The sequence below is a fragment of the Psammomys obesus genome, unplaced genomic scaffold, assembly GCF_907164565.1.
Source record: "Psammomys obesus unplaced genomic scaffold, mPsaObe1.curated_primary_1811, whole genome shotgun sequence".
NCBI lineage: Eukaryota > Metazoa > Chordata > Mammalia > Rodentia > Muridae > Psammomys > Psammomys obesus.
In genome coordinates, this window is record NW_026592732.1 from 4,779,331 (window position 1) to 4,804,159 (window position 24,829).

The 24,829-nt window shown below is 40.6% G+C and overlaps 1 protein-coding gene across 2 annotated transcripts in view; it reads right to left on the reverse strand.

The window, feature by feature from the left end:
• The window catches only part of Dync2h1 (dynein cytoplasmic 2 heavy chain 1), a 204,942-nt gene that overhangs the window by 117,413 nt on the left and 62,700 nt on the right, over window positions 1–24,829 (reverse strand). For both annotated transcript variants that reach the window (XM_055615497.1, XM_055615496.1), the window contains exons 45-57: window positions 23,543–23,687; window positions 22,489–22,591; window positions 21,010–21,177; window positions 17,267–17,397; window positions 15,970–16,218; window positions 15,085–15,193; window positions 13,088–13,201; window positions 11,308–11,450; window positions 9,616–9,697; window positions 7,444–7,598; window positions 4,630–4,767; window positions 1,925–2,038; window positions 1,289–1,449 (exon numbers count right to left, since the gene is read on the reverse strand). In XM_055615497.1, the coding sequence (XP_055471472.1) occupies window positions 1,289–1,449; window positions 1,925–2,038; window positions 4,630–4,767; window positions 7,444–7,598; window positions 9,616–9,697; window positions 11,308–11,450; window positions 13,088–13,201; window positions 15,085–15,193; window positions 15,970–16,218; window positions 17,267–17,397; window positions 21,010–21,177; window positions 22,489–22,591; window positions 23,543–23,687 (1,812 nt within the window). The remainder of the gene's footprint in view (window positions 1–1,288; window positions 1,450–1,924; window positions 2,039–4,629; window positions 4,768–7,443; window positions 7,599–9,615; window positions 9,698–11,307; window positions 11,451–13,087; window positions 13,202–15,084; window positions 15,194–15,969; window positions 16,219–17,266; window positions 17,398–21,009; window positions 21,178–22,488; window positions 22,592–23,542; window positions 23,688–24,829) is intronic.

The following is a 24,829-nucleotide window of genomic DNA, read 5'->3' on the forward strand; positions in this document are numbered from 1 at the left end:
CTAAAATGTCTCTGCTGAGGAGGCCTCTTCCTGGAGCTGTTGGTTACTAGGCTTCTGTGCCTCAGGATACCCTTCACTGTTCCACCCCAGAGCTATGTGGTTCCTGGGTTCCCATGTCTCAGGATACCCTTGGGACACTGTCCTACCTCAGAGCTGGGATAACTTCCCAGGCCTCTGAGTTGTGGATTTCCCAGATATCCTTCCACCCAAGTACCAGCAAGGCTAACAACACTTTATACTATCTCTTTAGATAAAAGTTAGTTTGAGAAATAGTAAACAAAATATCAAGAATGATCCTGATAGGCAGCCATAACGACAACCACAGGAGGTAGATCACCCAAGACAAGGTGCCAGAGCACAGCGGAACTACCACAACTGTAGAAGATGGGGAGGAAAAGTAAATGCAGCTGAAGCAGTCATTCTGTCTAGGGAGGGGATAAGGCACATGTGCTGTTCAGGAAGCTGAGCCCTGTTCCAGGAAGGCTGAAGGCAGAGACTGCTAACTTGATGGATAAGTGGTGTCCTTGAGACAACCTTCTAATGGAAAGGAGACAACAGACAGTTCTGGGGATAATTCAGAGGCAGTAGTGGGCACTTGGATTGGCTTTGTGGATGAAGAAAATGGCTGGCTTTGGGGCAAGAACTTGTCTCCTTTTCATGACCCAGTTTAATTTCTGTGAGACACTCCCACAATGGGCTGCCCTCAGTGTGGGCTGTTATCCCAGTGGGCTGTCCTCACAGTGGGCTGCCCTCAGTGTGGGCTGTTATCCCAGTGGGCTGTTATCCCAGCGGGCTGTCCTCACAGTGGGCTGCCCTCAGTGTGGGCTGTTATCACAGTGGGCTGCCCTCAGTATTGGCTGCCCTCCCAGTGGGCTGCCCTTATGGTGGGATGTCCTTATGGTGAGATGACCTGAGGGCAGGATGCTGTCACAGTGGGAATACCTACTTCCTAAGGAAATATAAAGGAAAATATGCCTTAGAGGTTTAGCCAATGTGCAGTTGATATTGATTATCACCTCACCAGGGTATAGAATCACCTAGGAGATTAGCCTTTACTTTGTCAGGGATTCTCTACGTTGGGATAGCCTCTAGCATCCTATGATACGTCTAGAGAAGCTTAATGCACAGCACAACCCCACAGGCTGGAGCAGCAGCCCTGGTGATGTGAGCTGGCCCACCCCTCCCTGACCTGATGAATACCTCCAAAGCTGTGAACTAAAGCTATATGCATGCAGTAAGGTAAAGTTCGTTGCTGAAAAACAAAGTTTTGAATAAACTAAAAACTTACCTTTTCATGCTTACCCATGATGTATCAAAGATACCCATTAACCTCAAAACTCCTTCAAGGATATCTCGGATTACATCTGGCGGCATGCGTAGTGAGCGTATTTCTGAAAGAGATTCTGGCCTGATGTTTCCAACTGCTAGCTTAGCTTCATTGACTAGAGGCTAAGAGACAAACATCAATCAAAACACTGTCAACGTGTTCTTAAAAATCAGTACATTTTACAATCATGTAATACATACTGACATTTTAGTAAAATGACTATAGTCACTAACAGCCTTCCTCCCTTAAACACATAAAGGAAAATAACGCATTTTGCCACCACGACTGCATCATTCTCATTCGGCAAATCTGTTTTGGGATACTTCTTCCATTTTCCAGGGTTCCTTTATATTGTAGGAAAAGTCTGGTCACTTGGTCAAATTTGGAGAAAACAGACTCAACAGTCTGCCCTACTTAATCCCTGGATGGCTCTCCTGCTTGCTTCTATTTCCATGACTGATACTCTGGGCACAGAGAACACTGACAACAGGGTATAAAATAAGCTAAGCGACAGTAACATTTACACTCAAATACAATGGTAGGCAAATATGTGAAAGGATCATACTCACATTTGATTAGAACATATTTTTAACTTACTTGTACTTCTTTTAATTCATCATCAATTTTACTTTTTCTCTCTTCAATTTTAACAACTTCTTCTGCTATTTTCTGTTTCAGTCTTTCAAGTTCTGTCTTTTGCTCACTAGCATCCTACAGGAATAGGATCATGGCATTATAATCACTTATAATGCTCCCAGTGTGTAAAAGCATAACAAACATTTAGCCTTTGCTGAAACAATGTTTCCTAAGTTTTTATATTAATTTTAGGTCAATGGCGGAATGAAGGTAGGTTTCTCAATTGAGGATCCTCTTCCCAGATAACTCTACCTTATATCAATTTGACAAAAAAAAAAAAAAAAAAAAAAAAAAAAAAAAAAAAAAAAAAAAAAAACAAAAAACAAAACAGGACAACCAGAAAGTCCATTTGAGCGACAGATAAGACAGAATGATGGCACAGAGATCTGGCATGGTTTATAAGGTGTGTCTTCAAAACTTAGCTCTACTTCACCACCATCAGCAGAACAGAAACACAGAAAAGGAAAATCATGAGTTCATTCTCAAGCCTTCCTTATTCTGCAAGTGGAAATCTGGGCTGAGTACATCTATTTCAAGGACAGTTAAGTTCAAAAGAGAAACTTGGCTGCAGAACAAAAAGGGAATGGACAGCTTTCCAGTCCTCTGATGCTGGTGGTGAAACGATGCAATGAGAAATGCAGACACAACACCCAGGCAAAGAAGGAACTTCTTTGAAAGTTCCTTGGAATAAGCTCAGTGAAAGAAAGGTGATGCTTAGGAAATGTAATTTAAAAGAAACTGAAATCTAAATGTGAGTTTTTAAAAGATACTGGATGTGGAGAAAGGGGAACTCTCCTCCATTGCTGGTGGGAGTGCAAACTTGTACAGCCACTGTGAAACTCAATATGGAGCTTTCTCAGAAAACTGGCAACAGCTCTACCTCAAGACCCAGCTATACCACTCCTGAGCATACATCCAAAAGACGCTCCACCATCCAACAAGGACACTTGCTCAAGTATATTCATAGCAGCTTTATTTGTAATAGCCAGATTCTGGAAACAACCTGGATGTCCCTATACTGAAGAATGATTAAAAAAAAAAAAAGTGTGGCACTTTTACAAAATACTACTCTGAAATTAAAAACAAAGGCATCATGTAATTTGCAGGCAAATGGATAAAATAGAAAAGATCATCCTGAGTGAGGTAACCCAGACCCAGAAAGACACACATGATAAAAGTTTATATTAGTACTCACTTATAAGTTTGTATTAGCCATAAATATAGGCTAAGCATGCTACAATCTACAGACCCAAAGAAGCCAAGGAGTGTCCAAGGGAGGATGCTTAAATTTTACTAACAAGAGGAAATAAAATAGACACCTGAAGTAGACAGACGGAGAGAACTGGTTTGGAGACAGGTGAGGAGCATAAGTGGGATGGGGTTAGGGAATCCTGGAAAGGAGAACAGAAATCCATGTGTGTGTGTGTGTGTGTGTGTGTGTGTGTGTGGAGGGGATAGTTCTACGAAGGGGGAGGCTCCTGGAAGTTTATGCGGGTGACCCTAGCAGCAAGGGTTAAGGAGCCTGGAGTTGCCTATAGCCAGGTGAAGTAAGAAGGACACCAAAACATCCATAAAACCTTCAACCCAAAATTTGTCCTGCCTCCAAGATGAGCAGGGGTAAAGATGGAGCAGAGATGGAAGGAATGGTCAACCAATGACTAGTCCAACTTGAGACCCACCCATGGGAGAGAGCCAACCCATGACACTATTAATGATACTCTGCTATGCTTGCAGACAGGAGCCTAGCATAACTATCTTCTGAGAGGCTTCATCTAGCAGCTGATGGAAACAGATGCACAGACACACAGCCAAACAATAGGCCAAGTTAAGGGACTCTTGTGGAAGAGTGGGAGGAAGACAAGAAAGAGCTGGAGGGGTCAAGGACACTACAAGAAGACCTATAGGGTCAAGCAACTTGGGCCTATGGGGACTCACTGAGATTGAACCAACAACCAAAGAACATGCATGGGTTAGACCTAAACATGTACAAATGTGTAGCAAATGTACAATCTGTTCATAATGTGGGTCTTCTAATAATGGGAAAAGGGGCTTTCTCTGACTCTGTTGTCTGTCACGGGATCCTTTCCCCTAGATGGGCTGCCTTGTCTGGCCTCAATGGGAGAGGATGCTCCTAGTCCTGCTGCGACTTGAGGTGCCAGGTGGGCTGGAACCCCTGAGGAGCCTCCCCTTCTCTGAGAAAAAAGGAGAAAGGGTGAATGGGAAGAGGAGGCATGAGGGTAGGACTGAGAGGAGAAGAGGAAGGGGCTGGGATCAGGCTGTAAAGTGAATATAAATAAATAAACAAACGAAGTGAAAAAATAAGATGTTTTATGAATCTTTAAAGTATTAAAAGGAGTAAAAATGCCACAGTCTGAAGGAGAGAGTAAGTTAAAAGAGATACCTATTTCGCAAGCAGAACATAAATGTCAGTTGTACAGAGGTCCACACTGATTTTAATATATGAACAGCTGATATAAATGAATATGAGATACCATTAGTATGACCAATGAGGAAAAATGACATACAAGTCCTCTAATGCTCACTGTGAGAGACTGGGTGAGCAACCATACAATGTTTTTTTTTTTTTTTTTCCTCACACTGACAAGTGCTACAGACGACCTCCACTTCACTTATTTATCTATGGCTCCAGCCCTCCCAATCCCCACCTGCATGGACACTGTGATCTCCTGAAGCGCAGCGTCGGCCTCATCCTGCTTCATCCGGAGCAGAACGCTCTGCTCGCCGGCCTTTCTGTTCAGCTCATCCACCAGAGCTTTGGCTTCATTTAGTTTAGACACACCAGCCTAAATCAACACAGTATTGATTGGAGATATAAAATAAAGAACTCTACATGCACACAGGCAAGCCCTGTGAAACAATCTAGTAAGTGGGGAAGAGGACCATCTTCTTCTTATTGCTAATTAGAATGTTTTAGTAAGTGTCATATCCATCAATAATGCAATAAAATACTTGACAGCGATTTAAGGAAAAACCCTTTAAAGCAGTGGTTCTTGACCCCTTTGGAGTCACATATCAGATGTCCTGCATAACAAATATTTACATTACAATTCCCAGCAGCAGCAAAATTATAGTTACGTAATAGTTGTAAAAATAACAAAATAATTTTAGGTTGGGGTCACCACAGGAAGAATTATATTAAAGAGTCGCCACATTATGAAGGTTGAGAACCACTGCCTTAAAGCCTAACAGTGAATGCTGGACAGAACAACAGAATATTCAATAATATAATCAGCGGAATTAATCTTTTTTATTCACTGTATGTGACAGAAAGGAAAGAAATGTTCAGTGACCCTTCTGGTCTGTAACCAGAGTGAGTCTTCCTTACAGGCGGCTTGGTTTGTCTTTGTGCACCCCACAAACAGTGCTGGTGGACACTGTCAAAAGTACCTCTGTTCTGAGAAGGCACTGGGCCTGACATGGCCATTAGAGCCCTCTGTCCTACTCGCCATCGCTAATCTAAGTAATGGCCACACAGCAAATTCTTTCTCTTCTGTTAGGTAGGCTAGGTTTCTCTCCCTCTCAGATTTAGAGAGATGGCCAAGGAGAAAGGAGAACATAATCAACATTGACCGAGATCTGGTGACTCAATGCAGGAACAGCTGTGCACATTCAAATACTTTACCCAAACACCAATATGATCTAAGTCAGGAAATACCCCCTCCAAAACCACATCCTCTTAATTCCCCATTGGAACTAGATGGTAAGACACTACTGTGAAGACACCACACACTCTGGACACAGGATGGTGAGGCATAAATCTTGACCTGCCTCTGTCCTGCTGGCTAGCTTTCATTTAGCAGGAAGGTGCTATGCAGTCTGCTCAGGCAGAAAAGATATCAAGGTTCTTATTCAGCACCGGACCCTAAAGCCACACTAATGATCTGTCAGGTGAGACACGCTCACTGGTGCTCTAGTGCAAGCTTAAACCTGAGGCCTACTCCACATGATCAAGTTCATGGTAGGCACTGTTACACTCATGCTATGGATGTCATGGGACCAAGAGAGAGCCTATACTGATATTGTTTTCCTATCAAATGGTCTAGTTGTCAGAGACTTCAGTCTGGATTGATGCCAGTCTTTGTCAGAGGAGCTTCTTATTGCATTAGGTAGTGCTTAATGCAGATATTCATCCCGTTTAAAGTGCTAAGAGAAAGACTGTCAGTAGCCATCCAGAAAGGGGCATGTACACCAATCCCTAGGAACATCAAGGGAGAGAAAACAAAGCACCAGAGGGTGAAGAGGAGAGTGCCAGGAATGCTCCCCTCCAGATGTGATGTGGCTACTGCACAAATAAACAGAGGAGCTTTGGTGACCTGACCAAGACTCACATGAGATAAACCCAGTTAAAAATTCCAGCTTGGGTATGAGAGAGGCCCCTAAGGGGATCCACTCCTCACTGAACAGTTGCTGGTAACTGGCAGCTGTGGGCATTCACTCTCTGGGTGTAGTCACAGGTAGCCTCCCTCACGTTCCAAGGGATGACTCCACAGTCACATACACATAGGCAACACTAAATGGGCTCAATGGGTTAAATAAGAAAAGAAATTTTAAAGCATGATTTAGACAAGTAGGTCTTAAATTAAGTTGAATCCTATTATTTTATTGTACCAGAAAGAAGGTAGAACTTTGGAAAAGAAAATATTCCCTGCCAAGTTTAAAAGCTGGGATTCTGGTGTGTGTGTGTGTGCGTGTGTGCGTGTGTGTGTGTGTTTGTGTGGGGGGGCTGCATATGGGGCTAGAGATTGAAGCCACCACCTAGTAGATTGAAGCTCTACCTCAGGGGAACTTTAAACCCACATTTAAGTTGAATCTCTATATTAAGAATAATACACAAAGAAAACTGTTCAGAATGTGAAATGGCATGGGTAAGAACATTATTTTAAAAAATATAATTTTAATCAAAAACATCAATTTACTTTTAAAACATAACTTCAGTTTCATAAAGTCAAATGTTAACCTTTCTAGTAATATTTACAAAAGCACTGTTTACTTTTCCTCTGTTTTCTTTCTTTTTTCTGGTCTCCTGAGACAAAGGTTTGGCTACCTCCCAATGCTTCTACCTTAGTCTCCTAAAAGTTTTGATTACAACTATGGACCATGACACCTAAATAATTATTTTTCAACCTTTAAAAGAAATGCTTTCTATAAAAAAAAAAGAAAAAAAGAAAAAAAAAAAATGCTTAGGTGGCAGCACTATAGCTGTCTAAAACATTAAATGTTATTCTTAAAAGTGAAACAATTATTAATGAAGAAACGCTCCTCACTGTAATCTACTGGAAAACACTATACAGAAGTCTAACTGTTTCTGGAGGGTTTATTATACATTATTTTCTTGTAGGAAATATACGCCACATGAAACATGGCATTGTGAGCTGCACAATCATTCCCTATAAGCAGTAACTCAAGATATAATAATTAATAACTAAAACCGAAATCTTTCAAGATTACCAATACTCTACCTGTAAATGGCTTTGTCTTTTCAGTAATTCCTTTTTCTTGCTGCTGCTGATGGCAGAATACACACGCAGAAAGGTCATGTACCTGCTTGGGGTGGCCCCATATGCTTTACAAGACTCATGGATTAATAAGAATGATTTTAGAAAGTCGGGATCAACTAGAAAAAGAAAGGAAGTACAAGTATTTATAAGCACGATGCATTAAGAATGACATCAAATAATCTTACTTATATCTCAAATACCCCACTCTACATAATTATAAACACAAGACCTTTCTTAAAAACATAAAAGCATCCAGAGCTCCTGTGCTCCCAAGTTCCTATATCTCTATGAATGCAGTAAGCTCTATCATATACTGTTACTTATTTCCCGTGAACATGGCTATTGCTGTAAAATCTACCTATTGGTTAGTTTAAGACAATAGATTAATTAGAACTATATGATGCTTGTAATCAGAAAGTCAACGCAGTAAAAGGTACTTGAAATAGAAAAGGGATTCTAAAGCGATTAAAATCTCATTTGATAAAGAAAACCAGACAGTTGAGAGTAAGCTCACATGGAACTGAAAGCATATGTGATCAAACACACACTCCCCCCTCACTGACCATCTGCATCCCCTCCTGCAGTGACTGAAGCCACCTTCTAATTCCTGTGCCAGGCCAGAAGCCAGTGAGACCACTGGCTCCTCCCTTCCTGTGTGTCACAGCCTTACATATAGTAGCCGGATGGCAACTATTTCTCAATACCCTCCTAGTCCATCCTTGTCTCTCACCTCACCTCTTCCTTGGTCCAGGCCTTGTCGGCCCCACATCATAGAGATCCACCTGTAAAGTGACCTAGTTACTTGTCATTTCCCTGTACTAACCACTTCACACTCCGTGAAGAAAAAAGAGAGACAGACCTAGATTATATTCCTAACAATCTCTCAAACCCTTCCCTCCCCCATCACTCAAATTCACTTGCATATTCAATACTGTCTGCTAAACTCTGAATCACTGACCCTGCCAGTCCTGTGTCTTCATTTAAACTGGCGCCAACTGTGTTTCAGATCCATCCACTACTTCTTCCAGCTCCCTAACAATGCCTATGTTGCTTTTCCAAACTGTCTTCAAATACCTTTTCCAGACTGGCTGTCCAGAGGACTTCTACCTGTGATACTCGCCACTAACACCACACCTTCCAACACACTGTAAATGAACTTCCACCACCACTCTCTGGCTACACGAAGCTTGATGTGTAAAGCGCGATTCCCGCTTTCACTAAACTGTTGGCTCCTTCAGTAAATAGCTGTGCACTCAGCATAAACAAGTTCAGTAAACACTTCAACATTAGACTCTCATGGTAGAGAATGAATGTGGCTGTGGTATAAAAAGGGCTTAGTCAAAATTACAATTGAGAAATTATACCATCTATACTCAGCAAAACAGCACAAAACTTTCTAGAGTTAAATGAAGTTATACGGCACATCTATGGATGAGTCAAAACAATATGATCAGGACTTGAGCTCACTAGATGAGAAAAATTTGTTTGTGGGGCACACATGTATCTGAGAGTCCACATGCACATGGAGACCAAAGGTCAGCCTCAGGGGTCCTTCCCCAGGAGATGTTGCAGCCATTGAGGTCAGGCAGGATCCTTTGTCTCTCTAGAACTGGGGTTACAAGCCAAGAGCCAAACTGAAAATCAAGTTCAGGCCCGCATGTGCGCATACAAGCAGTTTACATCTGCCCACACACCAAGAAATATATATTTTTAAATTTGTGACAATTTCATACATACTGTTTTGCCTTCTATATGACACAAGTTAATTTAAAAATAAAGAGGGTTCAAATTTTCATGAACTAAAAAACAAACAAAGAAAATGGAAAAGGCTAAGTATGGTGGCGCACTCCTGTAATCCCAGCACTCTGGAGGCAGAGGCAGGCAGATCTCTGTGAGTTCAAAGCCAGCCTGGTCTACAAAGCGAGTCCAAGACAGCCAGAGCTCTGTTACACAGAGAAACCCTGTCTCGAAAAACCAAAAAGCAAACAAAAATTCATGCACAGTAAATCTGGCTGTTACAATTTTCATGAATTAAATTTACAATCATCTTCCATGAATATACACCATGAGAACAAGTAGCATTTCTTAAGTACAAATTAAAAAAAAAAAAAAACAATTAAACCAAAATACTACCTGAATTATTTTTCTTTTCGTCTTTTCTTTTTTTGTCATATTTTTCTTCACCATCTGTTTCAGTGAATAACATTTCTGGTATCTAAAATACAGAACATTTCTTGAGACTGAATGAACTGAAAACTATCTCCTTTAACTGCTGCTGAACTTCCCCTCACTGGTTGATGAGAAAAGCACCAAAGCTCTAACAGTTGTGGAGTGCAGTGTATTGGGGAGCATTTGTGGAGGAAGTTCGTGCAAGCATATAGCATTATGTACTCATGCCCACAGAAACCGGAGGGCCACCCAAGTGTCATTCTCAGGAATGGCGAACACCTCCACAGAGACAAGGTCTCTTGCTTCCTGGCTAAGGCCCCACCTGTGTCTGCTTCCCCACAGTTGGGATTATAAGCACGCATACCTTTTTACGTGCCCACTGTGCTCAACTTTTTTCTTTTCTTTTCTTTCTTTGTTTTTGTTTTTCGAGACAGAGTTTGTATGTGTAGCCTTGGCTGTCCTGGAGTCACTTTGTAGACCAAGATGGCCTTGGACTCGCAAAGATCCACCTGCTTCTGCCTCCCTACTTATTGTATGGCTTCTGGGAGATCTAAACTTGGTCCTCACACTTGCATCATGCTTGGGTGGTAAGCTCTACCTCTGAGTATCCCACCCTTTACCAAGACACTTGTCTTCCAAGCTGACTCCCTCTTAGCACCAGCCTCTGCCCAGCCTCTGCTCCAGCCTACAGTCTCTAGGGACTCAACCATGTTTGCATCACCACTCCTCTTTTTTAAACCCTAACTTAACTCTTTTCAGCTTAAATTCCTTGGTAAAACATAATTACATTTGTGCAGGTGTCCTCGATTTCCAAGCTCACACTTACTTCATCACACTCAAGTGGGGAGAAAATACACAAGAGTATTTATTCAACACTCTAAACCTGCTCACTTTCTGTTCATGGAGGGCAAAGCAGCAGACCTGCCCTCTGTCTGTTTATGGAAACCTCAACCCTAGACCTGTGTCTGTGCTGTGACAGCACACTAACTCTGAAATGTACTGGACATAAACACGTACTTGAGAAAGCAGTTGAGAATGTGAATATCATTCAAAGCATACTGTCTAACGTTATTACTAACTCAAAGTAAAATAAGCATACTGTAGTTTCAAAGGTGCTATGAGTTTATACTTCAAACGCAATTCCTTTAAGCATTTTAGAGTATCAGTATGGTTTTTTTAAGGAACTTAAAGTTTGACCTTGGAGAATTCTTAACTCCATAGCCAGGTGGTAGTGGTGCACACCTTTTCTAGCACTCAGGGGGAAGAGGCAGGTAGATCTCTATTCAAGGCCAGCCTGGTCTATAGAGTGAGTTCCAGGACAACCAGGGCTCCACAGAGAAACCCTGTCCTGAAAAAAAAAAAAAAAACAACCCAAAAACTTACTATGATTTGGTTTTCATTCTAGGCTAGCACCTGTTAGTCTAACAAATCCAAAGCATAATTTTTAAAGGTATTTATCTCTATTTCATTAAAATTTCAACCCTCAAATACAAGTTTCAATCTACAATTCTACATTCAACTAAACTTTCCTAACATAAAAGAAACACAATAGAAATGCCCAGTGCCTCAGTTAAGCTAATGCTCAAACTAGCACCAGACAGAACCTGTGGGAGTGACCTCAAGCCAGATGTGCTTAGTTTCCACATCAGAACATACCTTCTTCATGCTGCTGTCTGACCAGCCCTCCATCCACAGCACCTGACATTTCTTATGCAAAGCTGGGTTACTCTCACAGTTCATTATGAAGTTCAAATTCGCAGAATCCATAATCAAGACAATATGCAAGTTTTGTTGAATCCCTGAAAAGTTTGTAAGAAACGGTAATCACAGAAAATTACAAGACTAATGATAAATCAGGCAATTTGTATATGAACTGGTTTAATGGAATGATCTTTTTTTTTGTTTGTTTGTTTGTTTGTAAATAAAACAGTAGGACCTGCTTATGACAAAATGCAAGCCTCAAAATAATATTAAGGCAAGATTACCACACTGGTTAAAAAAACTACTTGCTTCTTCAAGGAAGTGGGCCCTCGTAGATTGCCTAAAATCTTTATCTGCCCCAAAGCCACGTGCAGGTGGGCAGCAGGGCTGGACTCAGTGAGTTACAATAAGAAGGCATCATTTGGGAGTGAGCTGTGGGAGAGATCCTAGGAGTTAGAGGGAAAGCAAAGGGTTGCTATCATCAAGATAAGTGGTATATTGGGGTTGGGGATTTAGCTCAGTGGTAGAGCGCTTGCCTAGCAAGCGCAAGGCCCTGGGTTCGGTCCTCAGCTCTGGGAAAAAAAAAAAAAAAAAGATATGTGGTATATGTGTATGAGATTCTCAACGAATAAATAAAAATATTTGACCACGTGTTTTTGTAAGTCATACATGCAAAGAAAAAATATAAAATATAGTATAGGAATGGCTGGGAGCTGTGATTTTTGCCTTTTTAAAAAATTCTATTTTCTTTCCATAGTACATAAGACAGTGCTTCTGTATAAATAGTTATTTGGCATTTTAAAACACCATAAAGGCTTACTTTCTTATTCAAGACAAAATCTACTACAGTAAGCATATATGATCAGATGAAAATGCAAAGAGCAATGCTGGTATTCCAAAAAAAGATCACTGCAATTCTAACGTTGCCCTCTGATAAAATATCCTATGATATTGTTACTATAGGCCCCTCTATGCAACTTTCTAAAACCTGCAGGGAAAAAAAAATAGAAAAAGGTAGTAACTACCTCAGAACCCTTAATTTGAGAATATTTTTAATCTGGTGAAAAATTAAGGCAAATTAAATTGGGGAGGGCCGTGGAAGCCCCTAGTGAATGTGCACTGTTAAAAAAGTCCATGCAGGGGTGAAGCACTCCTTTAGGCCCAGAATGTGGGGGAGAAGGCAAGTGGATCTCCGTGAGTTCTAGGACAGCCTAGTGACAGGGCAAGTTCCAAGACAGCCAGGGCTCTGCAGTGAGACCTTAAAAACCAAAAAAGAAAAAACATCCAAAGAAGCAAGTCCATGGCCATGTCAAGGACCAATGCCTCACACCCATGAGAGATTAGCAAAGTCTGACCCTAACTGGGTTAGGCTCAGTGATGACAAAATCTTTCTCTGATCTAAGCACAAATGTTGACAGTGTACAAGAATGGGTGTTTAGGAATGATTAGTCACCGTACCTCCTAGCTAGACTAGCCAACTCCGCCTCCCGTGCTGTGCATAGGAATCGCACTAAGATTCTGGGTTCCACTTCATCCAAGCAAGCGCAGCCCATCTGACCCAATTTTTCTGTGTAGCTATCTATCATTGATTAACTTATTAACTTTCTTCATTCCCTCTCCATCCCTAATTAAGTCAAGAGGTCAAGGTAACAAGCTGAGTGGAGGGCCACATTAAATGGAATTTATTTCACTCCAGTCAAACTGAAAACTTAGTAATGAATTCTCTGTCCCTTACTGTATGTGAAGTAATTGAAGACTGGTCCAAAAAAGCCATCCTGAGAAGCTTGATCTTTCAGAGGCAACAGTAAAGGCTCTAGTTCTTCCAAAGTATACAGTCCAGGGACCTCACCTGTGGGAAAATATTACATTTCATTTTAATTGTGACCAGCACATACCAATTCAAAAAAAAATTACAAACAAAATAATTTCCAATTTTTATGTTTAATTTTTCTGTTCAGTCATTACCAGGAGTATTAACAATGACTTTACAAAATTCCTAAATTCTTGGTTCTAGTAAGCTTAATATATTTTCTTCAGTCATAACCATGTGTCAGTTCTTTCTTTTGGGGGGGGGGTGCTTAATTTTTTTCTCATTATTTCTTTATTTTTTATAACAATTTATTCACTTTATATCCCATTGTAGCCCCCTCATCTCCTTCCAGACCCACCTTCCCTCCCACTTCTCCCCTATTCTCCTCCCCTCAACCACAGAAAGGGGGAGCCCTTCTCTCCTACCATCTGACCCAGGCCTATCAACTCTCACCAGAACTGCCTAGTTCTTCTGTCTTTGTAACCTGGCAAGGCCACTCTGTCAGGTCGAAGTAATCAAAGAGCAGGCAAATGAGTCCATGCCAGAGATAGCCCCTGTTCCCCTTACTAGGGTACCCACATGAAAACTAAGCTGCCATGGGCTATATCTGAGCAGGGCATCTAGTTCCTCTCCATGCATAGTGCATCACTCTCTGCAGTCGCCACTGGTCCCAGATTTGTTGGCTTTGTTGGTCTCCTTGCAGAGCTTCTGTTTCCTCGGGGTCCTTCTATCCCCACTCTTCCATAAGATTCCCTGTGCTCTGACCAAAGTTTGGCTGTGTGTCTTAGCATATGTTTCAATCCCCTGCTGGGTGGAATCTTTCAGAATACCAACAGCTCATGCTCTGAGATCAACAGTTAATAAATGGGACCTCATGAAACCGAAAAGCTTCTATAAAGCAAAGAACACTGTCAACAGAACTGGGAAAAGATCTTCACCAACCCTACATCTGACAAAGGACTAATATCTAAAATACATAAAGAACTCAAGAAATTAAGACACCAACAAACCAAATAAGCCAATCAGAAAATGGGAAACAGAGCTAAACTGAATTCTCAACAGAAGAATACTGAACAGTGGAGAAACAATTAAAGAAATGTTCAACATCCTTAGTCATCAGGGAAATGCAAATCAAATTAACTCTGAGATTCCATCTTACACTCATCAGAACTGCTAAGATCAAAAACTCAAGGGATAGTACATCCTGGCAAGGATGTGGAGAATGAGGAACACTCCTCCATTGCTGGGGGGAGTGCAAATTTGTACAACCACTTTAGAAATCACTCTGACACTCTCTCAGAAAATTGGAAATACCTCTACCTCAAGATCAAGCTATACCACCCCTGGGCATATACCCAAAAGATGCTCCACCATACACCACAGGATATTTGCTCAACTATGTTTGTAGCAGCTTTATTCATAATAGCCAGAAATTGGAAGCGACCTATATGCCCCTGAACCGAAGACTCAATACAAAAACTGTGGTACATTTACACAGTGGACTACTACTCAGCAATTAAAAACAAGGAAATCATGAAATTTGCAGGCAAATGGACGGAACTAGAAAAGATCATCCTGAGTGAGGTAACCCAGACCCAGAAAGACACACATGGTATATACTCACTTTATAACCAGATATCAGCCATATAGTACAGGATAATCATATTACAAACCACAGACCTAAAGAAGCTAAATAACAAGGAGGACCCTAGAGAGGATGCTTAATTTTCATTCATAGGGGCAAACAGAATAGACACCAAAAGTGGTTGAATAGAGGGAACAGGATGGGAGCCTACCATGTGTCAGAGTAACAACTAAAGTCCAAGGTTCCTGGTAATACAGGTAACCTTTCTGCAATGTAACTTAAGTTGGGTAATCCTCACCACAGTACTTATATTTGCTGCATAAAACTATTCACCTACCTGAAGACAAAAGGCTATTGATCATCTCCAAAAACGTAGGGTGTACAAACTGGTAATCCTCAAGAAGCAAGACGACCTGCTGGGACTCGACTCCCGCGAGATGCAGCACCTGCAAAGGTGGGCAGCATCAGTTCTCTTGGCGGATCACTGGGGCAGTTACCCGTCACTACCCTTGCCTGGCATGGAACATGTCACGTGAACAGTGACGACACGTCACAACCTGAACACAGTCTGATGAGTGAAACAAAGTGTACGTTTGAGGATGGCCCGAGGCACACAAGCTCCAGAGCACAAAGTTCTCTATATGAGGATGTGAATAAATGCATTAATCTATTTGCAGGTCTGTTGGCTTGATGGTATTGTGTTTTAGACACAGCTTCTTTCTATGTGACTCAGGCTGCACTTGAACTTGGCAGGATCCTGCTACCTTTTCCTCCCAAGTATACCACACCCAGCTTACTTGGTACCTATTTACCAATTTGTTTAGAACTGAGAAACAGAAAGAAAATCACATTTTACCTGTATAATTTGAATAGTAGAGTCATCAATAATAACTTAAAGGAAAATTTATTTTAGAAGTCAGTGAAACAAAAATTAGATAGTTTTCATAAGTATATTCTTCCCATACAATTCAGAGTCCTGTTTATCACCCAATCGGACTTCCGATAATCTCAGATGCCCACACCTCAATATCCTAACAGGAATCTCCCACGTGCATTTTAAAATATAGTAATTATTGGGAAAATAATCAACAAAAGTAAAAGAATGACTATGTTACCTGTGAAGACTTAAAGGCTTTAATAACTAGCAAGATTTAAAACCAGATAAAGAAAAAAATAAAAATAAAAAATAAAACCAGATGAAGAAGACACTGCCACAACTCACATGTTTGAGGTCATTTTTGAACTGCTTTGGCTCATAGCCCCGGGAAATCTTCGGGGAGAACAGCACGGCACCGTGCATGTGACTGACGACAGACGTGACCGTGCGCCGCCCCACGCCACTGCGCCCTGCCAGCAAAAGGGAGCCTCCAGGGAAACTCAGCACTCTGTCTATCCTAGACACGTACTCCAGAACTTCTTGGAAGAGTAAAATATCTAAATTCTGGTTATCTCGTCCATAATGAATAAGACCCTTTGAAAAATAAACACAGATTTTATAATTAATGTAATTTCTAGTTATACAACGAAAATGTTACTTTTCGGTTGCTGGAGAGATGGCTCAGAAACCTTGCTAGATCTGAGTTTTTTCCCCCGCATCCACACAGCCTGTAACTCCAGTTCCAGGAGCTCTCCTTCATTCTTCTGGCCTTCACAGCTCCTGCATGCAGATGGTACACATACTCTCAGGCAACACACTCACACATACACACAAAAAAAATTAGTAAATATAATATCTTTTTTAAAAATGTTACTTTTATGTTTTTTAAGTTTTATGTTTTTGACAGTTTCAAGAAAAGTGAAATGGCTATATTTTACTTTATATCTATAATTTTACTATATAATAACCAGATTTATAGGTATGTAAAAAAATTCATGTCAAAAAAGTTCAATTCCATTGGGCAGCACCACAACTGAACTGGGTTCCCAGCACACATGTAGGGTAGCTCACAACCACCCGTAACTGCAGCTCTGGTGGATTTTATACACTTTCTTCTGGCCTCTGAGGGTTCCCACAGATACACATCATACCCAAGGAAAAGAACACACGTGCCACAGTGTTTCCTCTTCCTTACAGCTAAACTAAGAGCAAGCTGCAGGGAGCATGGGGGAGAAAGAAAGGAAGAAGGGAAGGAGAAGGAAAGGCAAAAGAGAGTCAGAGGAAGAAACTACAGGAGACGAAGATTCAGAACTTCCAGCCCTCGCCCGATGAACCTCACTCTGATGCCGCCAGCCTGGAGCCCGCCCATTTGCTCTTTCAGCAGGTGACACGGATATTGAGGTGTGACATTCACCGCTGCAGGAGTGCTTTCCAATCACTAGTCTCAATGGGAATGTTGTCGTTAAAGGGTGTCTTAGTAATTTTACATGCATCTATAAATTTAGTCATGTCTTACAGAATGAACTAAACGCTAAAGAGCAGGACGAATTCTGTCTGTTTTGTGATCTTTCATTCCATGTACTCCAACAAATACCCTACGTCTATAGCCACACCTTACTCCCAGGCACGATTCCCATAATACCTTCTTAATGACATCCTTCAGGTCTGCAGAACTCAGTTTCCCAAGTGGTTTCCCGTGGGAAGGTAATGGCTGTCCTGGAGCTATCTTTGCTCCTGAACTGTGTCGGGCTCCCCATGTAACATAGAAGCTATCTGCAGAAAACATGTTGATACATATCACTAGTGAGGAGAGAACCAGTCGCCACATTACTTACTAAATTATTTTTACCAGTCCAAATAAAACAGTGTCCAGAAAAACAATGGTGGATTACACTAAATTAATGTGATTACTTGAAAGATCAATAAAATCAGTAAAGACACTAAATTTACAATTTATACTACTAAAATCATCCTGAGAACTAACTGGCTTAATTACTTTCATTATATTCAAGACCCTCTTCTTAAGCTTTTTAAATATATTTATGATTTGAAAGTTTCACCCATTTATTAATGTGTTTTGGTCATGTTGATCTCCTACTACCTTCTTACCCTTAGTGCCGCATCCATTTTCTTCCAGCTTCACATTCTCTTTTTGTTGTTTTGTTCCTAATGACTCAGAGACTGACCAGTGCTGCCCAATGACTATGGGTATGGAGTTATCCACTAGAGCATGGATAACCCTTCGGTGGGCACATCCCCAAAGAAAGTGACTTTCCTCCAACCAGAATCAACTCCACCAAGGGTGGGGCCACAGGAGTCCCTCCCCACGAGACCACTACTTTTCCTTTTTTACTTAGGAAGTGGCTTCTTTCTAATTTCCCCGTTATTCCCTAATCCACTAATAGTTAATCTCACTTGCTTCCACTGTGATGATTTATACTGTCAACTAGAAATTATCTAGGATTACCTAGGAGACAGCATTTGAATTCCTTTTTTGTTTTTTCTGGATTACATTAGCAGAGGTGCGAGGACCCATCCTAGTTGTGGGCAGTATCCTCCCTTCACCCAAGGCCCTCTGCATCCTGACTATGCTGCAATGTGTAGCTGCCACCCTGACTTGCTGCCATGATGCTCCATAACCTGAAATGCTGAGCCAAAAAGTCTTACATATAGTGCTATTACCTGGTATTTCATCACAGCAAAAAGAAAAGTGACTAATTAAGAAATTTTCCACATAAAATGTATAAATTAAAAAAAGCTTATATAAAACTGACAAAACAAACACAAAATGCTACTTATGAAAGAATGTACATTTACTGATCTCACCAAGGACCCTAACCTAAAGAAAATTTAATAAGCAAAGTTTAATTAGAAATCAAAAATCCCCCAAATTTCTGTTACTTTTACAGGAATATTCACATCGTCTTAAGAGGAAATCAGACTCAGCGTTCAACTGAACTTGCCCCTTTCTTCCCCTAACAGGCTTAGTTCTCCCATGCCCCATCATCACAGCCACCTCCCCTGCGGAGGCCTAAGCCCCCAAGTTCCCCTTGTATCCACCACTTCCTTTCCGTCACTATTTTCATCACAGCCACCTTCGCTGTGGAGGCCTAAGGCCCCAAGTTCCCCTTGTATCCACCACCTCCTTTCTGTCACTATTTTCAGGGTCTGAAATCCACTGCAAGCAATAGAGCTTTAGTGTACATCCATAGCTATGCACACATAGGCTTCCTGCATCTCTGAGGAGGGTTTTCCCATATCCACAAGCTCCTACCCCGAAAGCCACAGATTCCGTTTCTGCCTTCTATTATTATTTCTAAAAATTCCTGCTATAATTATCTTTTTTGTGGATTTACTATTTACATATACCCAAAGTCTCTTACTAACTTATATTGAGATTAATCCCATATTGACAACTACTTGATGGATATTCAGTTCATAAATTCATTCACTGGATGTCTCAGTCACTGTTTTATTGCTGTGAAGAGACAACAAAACCAACTAATTTATTAACATATAATAAATAACTTTTCCTTGGCAATTATGCGTTCAAGTTATTCGGTTTTTATGTTATGAGACAGGGTCACATTTACTTGCATGGGTTGGCCCTGAATTTGCTATGTAGCTCAGGCTATCCTTGAATTTGAAATACTCCTGCTTCTGCTCCCCAGGACGTGGGACTACAGGCCTGTACTGCCAAACTCCACTTGCCAAAGTAGGTTTTAAAGAATGAAAATACTGAGTGAAAAAGTGTGGAAAGATATTCCAGATAAGAGCAATGAATGAATGTTATAATTTTTTAATACATACTTTCATGTAACTTCCTTAAACAAGAATTATTTTCCATCTCTCTACATTTAGAAAAGTTACATTAAAACACTCTATGCTTTACTGTAACTACTAGTTTCACACAAGCTTCCTTGGTCTTCCTGACATCTAAATGTTACCAACTGTTACAACTGAAAGCAGTGATAGTCACGCTGTTGGCATTCGACTAAAGGCTCTTGAGAATAATAGATGGTTTTTGGATCTGAAAATCCCCAGCTCTAGAGGATTTGGACACCCAAGGAAGCATAGATACTGTCCACAGCACAAAGGGACTTTACAAGCAAAGATACTACTGACTGAGATGTCCATCATGAGAAGTGGCCTGACTTCAAGAACAAAGCCACTCCCACCTGGGCAGACAGCTTCAGGCCAGAATGATGCAGACTCAACTAAAATTGAGCTGAACTGTCAACAGCCTTCTCACAACACTTAACCTTGTCTTGGTGTCTTTAGAACATCCTTCCTGCTTCCAAGATATTTCCACTGGAAATATCTAGAAAATTTTCAGTCAGTCCCAATAACCTCATTTTCAATAGTTCCTTGGACTTGTGCAATTAAGTCCCTGGGACCTATATCACATCTAGAATGCAAAGTACATAGGCGTATTACATGAATAATTGTTCACACCGTGCCTAGCTGGATAACTGTTGTATTAGGAAACATTTCCTTGTCTTTACCACAGGCTCCTGACTAGCGTCCCCTCCACTACATGCCTGCTCCCACAGTGGCTGCCAATGTACAGCTTGGTTATAAAGCAAACACAGCTTTGAATACAATACAGCTGTTCACATAAAACTGAGGAAGCTAGAAATAAATACAAACACAGTATCCTATTCAGATGACATGGGTAGCTACAGGAAAAAAAACAATGCTTTTCCTGTTAGGCAAAAGGTCATTATAATCAAGTAAGAAATTTCTCCCTGGCCTTTATGTTTCATATTTAATCAGATACTAAAACTTCTTTTTAGGTTTTGTTTGTTTGTTTGTTTTTGTTTTTCCGGGACAGGGTTTCTCTGTGCAGCCTTGGCTCTCCTGAACTCACTTTGTAGACCAGGCTGGCCTTGAACTCAAAGATCCACCTGCCTTTGCCTCTCTGAGGGCTGAAATCATAGGTCTGCACCACCATGCCCAGCTCGTTTTCCCTGTTTTTAATATTTTAGGACATGGTCTTCCTACTGAGCTATAGCCAGATTAGACCAATTCTGTGAATGGAGCAGGCTTAAAACTTGCCACACTCCTGCTTCTGCCTTTCAAGTGTTGGAGTTTATGTGTGTGCCACCACAACCAGCTACATTATTAGTGAAAATTCTATAGGAGAAACAAAACTGTATTACAAACACACAACAAGCTTGAATACTAGGTAACTACTTATTATATTTTGTTTGGATTTTAATTGCAGAATTCTAGCAAAAGTGGCAAGGCATCTTCTCTTTGGAAAACATTACAGTTGAAATCCCCTTAAGTTTTATTTCTTGAAAAATGAACATGCATGTGGTCAGCAACAGCATTTCAGAGCCCTGTGACAGGTGTGCACCGACGTGAGCTCTCTTCTGTTACCTGCCATGTTGTCTAGGATATCCGAGCCCCAGTCGCCTTGGAACACGGACATTAAAATGCTGTCAAACAAATGCAGCTCCTTCACACCAACAATCTTGTCCCGAAACAAGCGCCGTGCTTCATAGGCTACAATTTCTAGCACATAATCTAATGGATGGTTGGAGGACCCTAAGAAAGGCAAAAATGTCTTTGATTATAGTGAACCTTAAATTATTTTCAAGTGATATTGTTTAATATGATGTTATGAAATAAAAATATAGTGAGAATCTACATACCATAATTTTGGCAGCAGTTAAACAGAAGAAATGGAAAAAAGGTTAAAATACATTCCTTTAATAAATTTGTATATTTAAAATATCATTTATAATTGCTCAATAAAATTATTATTTCCAATTTGCATAATTAAAATGGTTTGGCTATAAAAGGAAATGACTTTGTCTTTTCTAAGATCAAATTTGTACTGTGTTAAACAGGTTAGAAAAAGAAACAAAATATTCTTTTTTTTCAGTAGAATTTCTAATGCCTTCTCTTTCTTTTTTAAATTCTTTTATTTATTACAATTTATTCACTTTGTATCCCAGTTCTGGTCCCCACCCTCGTCCCCTCCCAATCCTGTCCTCCCTCCCTCCCTCATCTCCTCCCATGCCTCTTCCCCAGTCCACTGATAGGGGAGGTCCTCCTCCCCTTCCATTTGAGCTTAGCCTATCAGGTCTCATCAGGACTGGCTGCATTGTCTTCCTCTGTGGCCTGGTAAGGCTCTCTGCCCCACCAGGGAGAGGTGATCAAAGAGCCAGACACTGAGTTCATGTCAGAGACAGTTCCTGTTCCCCTTATTAGGGTACCCACTTCGACACTGAGCTGCCATGGGCTACATATGTGCAGGGGTCTTAGGTTATCTCCATGAATAGTCCTTGGTTGGAGTATCAGTCTCAGAAAAGACCCCTGGGCCCAGATTTTTTGGTTCTGTTGCTCTCCTTGTGGAGCTCCAGTCCCCTCCAGGTCTTTCTACCTACCCCTTCTTTCATAAGATTCCCTGCACTCTTCCCAAAGTTTGGCTATGAGTCTCAGAATCTGCTTTAATATGCTGCTGTGTAGAGTCTTTCAGAGGCCCTTTGTGGTAGGCTCCTGACTTGTTCCTTGTTTTCGTTCTCTTCCAATGTTCATCCCATTTGCCTTTCTGAATGAGGATTAAGCATCCTCCTTTTGGTTATCTTCTTTAGGTGTACAGATTTTTGTATGATTATTCTATATTGTATCTCTAATATCCACTTATAAGGACACACATTGTATATACTCACTTATAAATTACTTTTAATATTAATAAACATAATGAAGTATTTAAATTTAATGTAATAATAGTCATTTTTAAATATAATTTTTACTACAGTACTGTTTCTATTATGAGTACAACTTACAGGATAATTATATGCACACACACACACACACACACACACACACACACACACTGACAGCACTCACCTCCTTCTAAATCATATCTGAACAAGCCAAGAACCCACTGAGTGAGAATACAGGGTGTAAAGAAATAGTGGCTGTAATCATCAACTGTGAATTTGGCCCGCACCTGGAAAAGAAAACAGTGCAATCAGCTGATTTCCATATATATTTCCGGCCAACTGACAGAGAGGCCAATTTCTAGCTGTGAGTAAATCTTCAATAGAACTGATTTTTTTTTTTAATTATCCTACATAATTTTCCTATACATTTTACTTATATACTTATATACTTTCTGTGACTGGGTCTCACCCTATATGGCCCAGGCTGGCCTAGAACTCACTATTTAACTCATGGCAATCTTCTTGCTTCAACCATCCAAGGATTGATTCCACCATGTCCAGCTACTTATGCACTTTAAAATATTACTCATATACCAAAGGTTGGGGTGGGGCAGGAGTGCTGCTATAGAAACTATAAATAAGTTGATATAACAGTTGAAATTCTAAAGATCCCGAAAAAGTGAATAAAATGACTCCAAAAGTTTTCTAGTTATGAGTTTTCCAGAATGCTGCTGTAGCTTCAGGAAGCCTCTGAGAAAATCAAAGAGCTTAAAGGGCAGCTCCCATCCCACAGCCGGAGTCATTAATCTTACTGGCATCCTGATAGTTCAACAAGTAAGTATATGTATGGTTTTAAAGTGACCTGTCCTTTCTGACTTACTCTCCCCTCCTTCTACCCAGCCTTGTAAGAGCATCTTCCACAAACACTATGCATACTATTCCTTTTACCTAACAAAATTTCATCTTCAAATACTTTGATTTTCTACTTTTTTTCTAATTCAGTTCAAATTTTACTTCCTCTTAACTAGCATGTGCACACACACACACACACACACACACACACACACACACACACACAGCTATTCAGTCTGTGCTCTTGCAGTCTATAGCTTAAATGTGTTGCTACTGTGACATCAATCACACTGTATTAATCTTGACAAGAAAGAAAAGTCAGGACATCCACAAAGACCAGGATGAAGTCAACAGACCTAGAAACTACAACACAAGCTTATACATACCTGTTCATATACCTGCACCATAGAGCCTGCTAAGAGATAGATTTTTGATGAAGAACCCCAAATAGAATGATTCTTTAGATTTTTGTGCAGAACTGCTTCCAAATATGCTCCATAGATTGTCTGTAACTGTTCTCGTTCTGGGTAGCTAAAGAAGGAAGATAAGGAAAAAAGTAGAAATAAATCAATATCCTAAATTACTGTTTTCACATTAGGATATAACAGTGTAAGTTTTTAGACTGCAGTGCTGTGAGATCCAGACCTCTGACGCTGCCCAGGGAGCAGGACAGACTCATCCCTACTCTCTCTGAAAAGCCCAGTTGAATCCCTCTGTGTCTATTCTACACTACAGGAAGGCTTTATAGAAGATTCTCATCAAACTATTTAAAAGCAAACCCTGAAAAGCCACTCATCTTCAGACTAGAACAGGATATTTTACTTAAGAGAATGCATTTTGAGTTAAGTAAAGTCTATAAACAGGGCAGCAACCCAGGTTGGTAGACTAAGAAAATAAGTAACACAAGGCAATATTAACTTCCATGTAGATTAACTGGCAACAGTAACATCTCAATAAAGGCAGTGTTTACAGATAAAGTGTAGGTAGCAGGAAAGGTGAAAAATCACAAAGGGCCAGGGCAAGGAACATAGGACTCAGGAGTCGCAGTGACATCCATGATCACAAGGACGGACAGATGGATGAGATGGATGCCATCCCAATTCATGTGACCTAACTTGCTTTTCATCAGATTCAACTCCTTTTAATTATCTCCATAAAATTAAGCAATATTAGTTTTATGAGATACATAAAACCCTTATGTCTAAAATGTACAACTTTACACATTTAAAAGAAATGTGTTGCAGAGCCACCTGCACCCCCGCGGTCACTGCAGCATCATTCAGAACGACCCCCACACAATACAAACAGGCTAAGTGTGCATCACTTGAGGAATAAAGGAAAAGTAACGTGGTGCCTATACACAAGGGACTAAGAGTGAGCCAGACAAATGAAACCCAGGCATTTCACACCATATGGACAGGACTGGAAAGCATCATGTTAAACAAAACAGCCAATCACAGAACTACAGACAAGACAGCACAGTTTTTGTCACAGTCTAAAATGCTGCTCTCAGACAACTGGAGAGCGGAATGATCTTTACTAGAACCGCAATCAGTAAAGAGGTAAGAAGTTTGGGGAAATGCTGATAATGAGATGAAGCTGCATCTGGACAGAAGCAAGAAGGTCTGGTATGAAATTGGAGGTAGTAATTGTGTACTGTGAATCTCATAAAA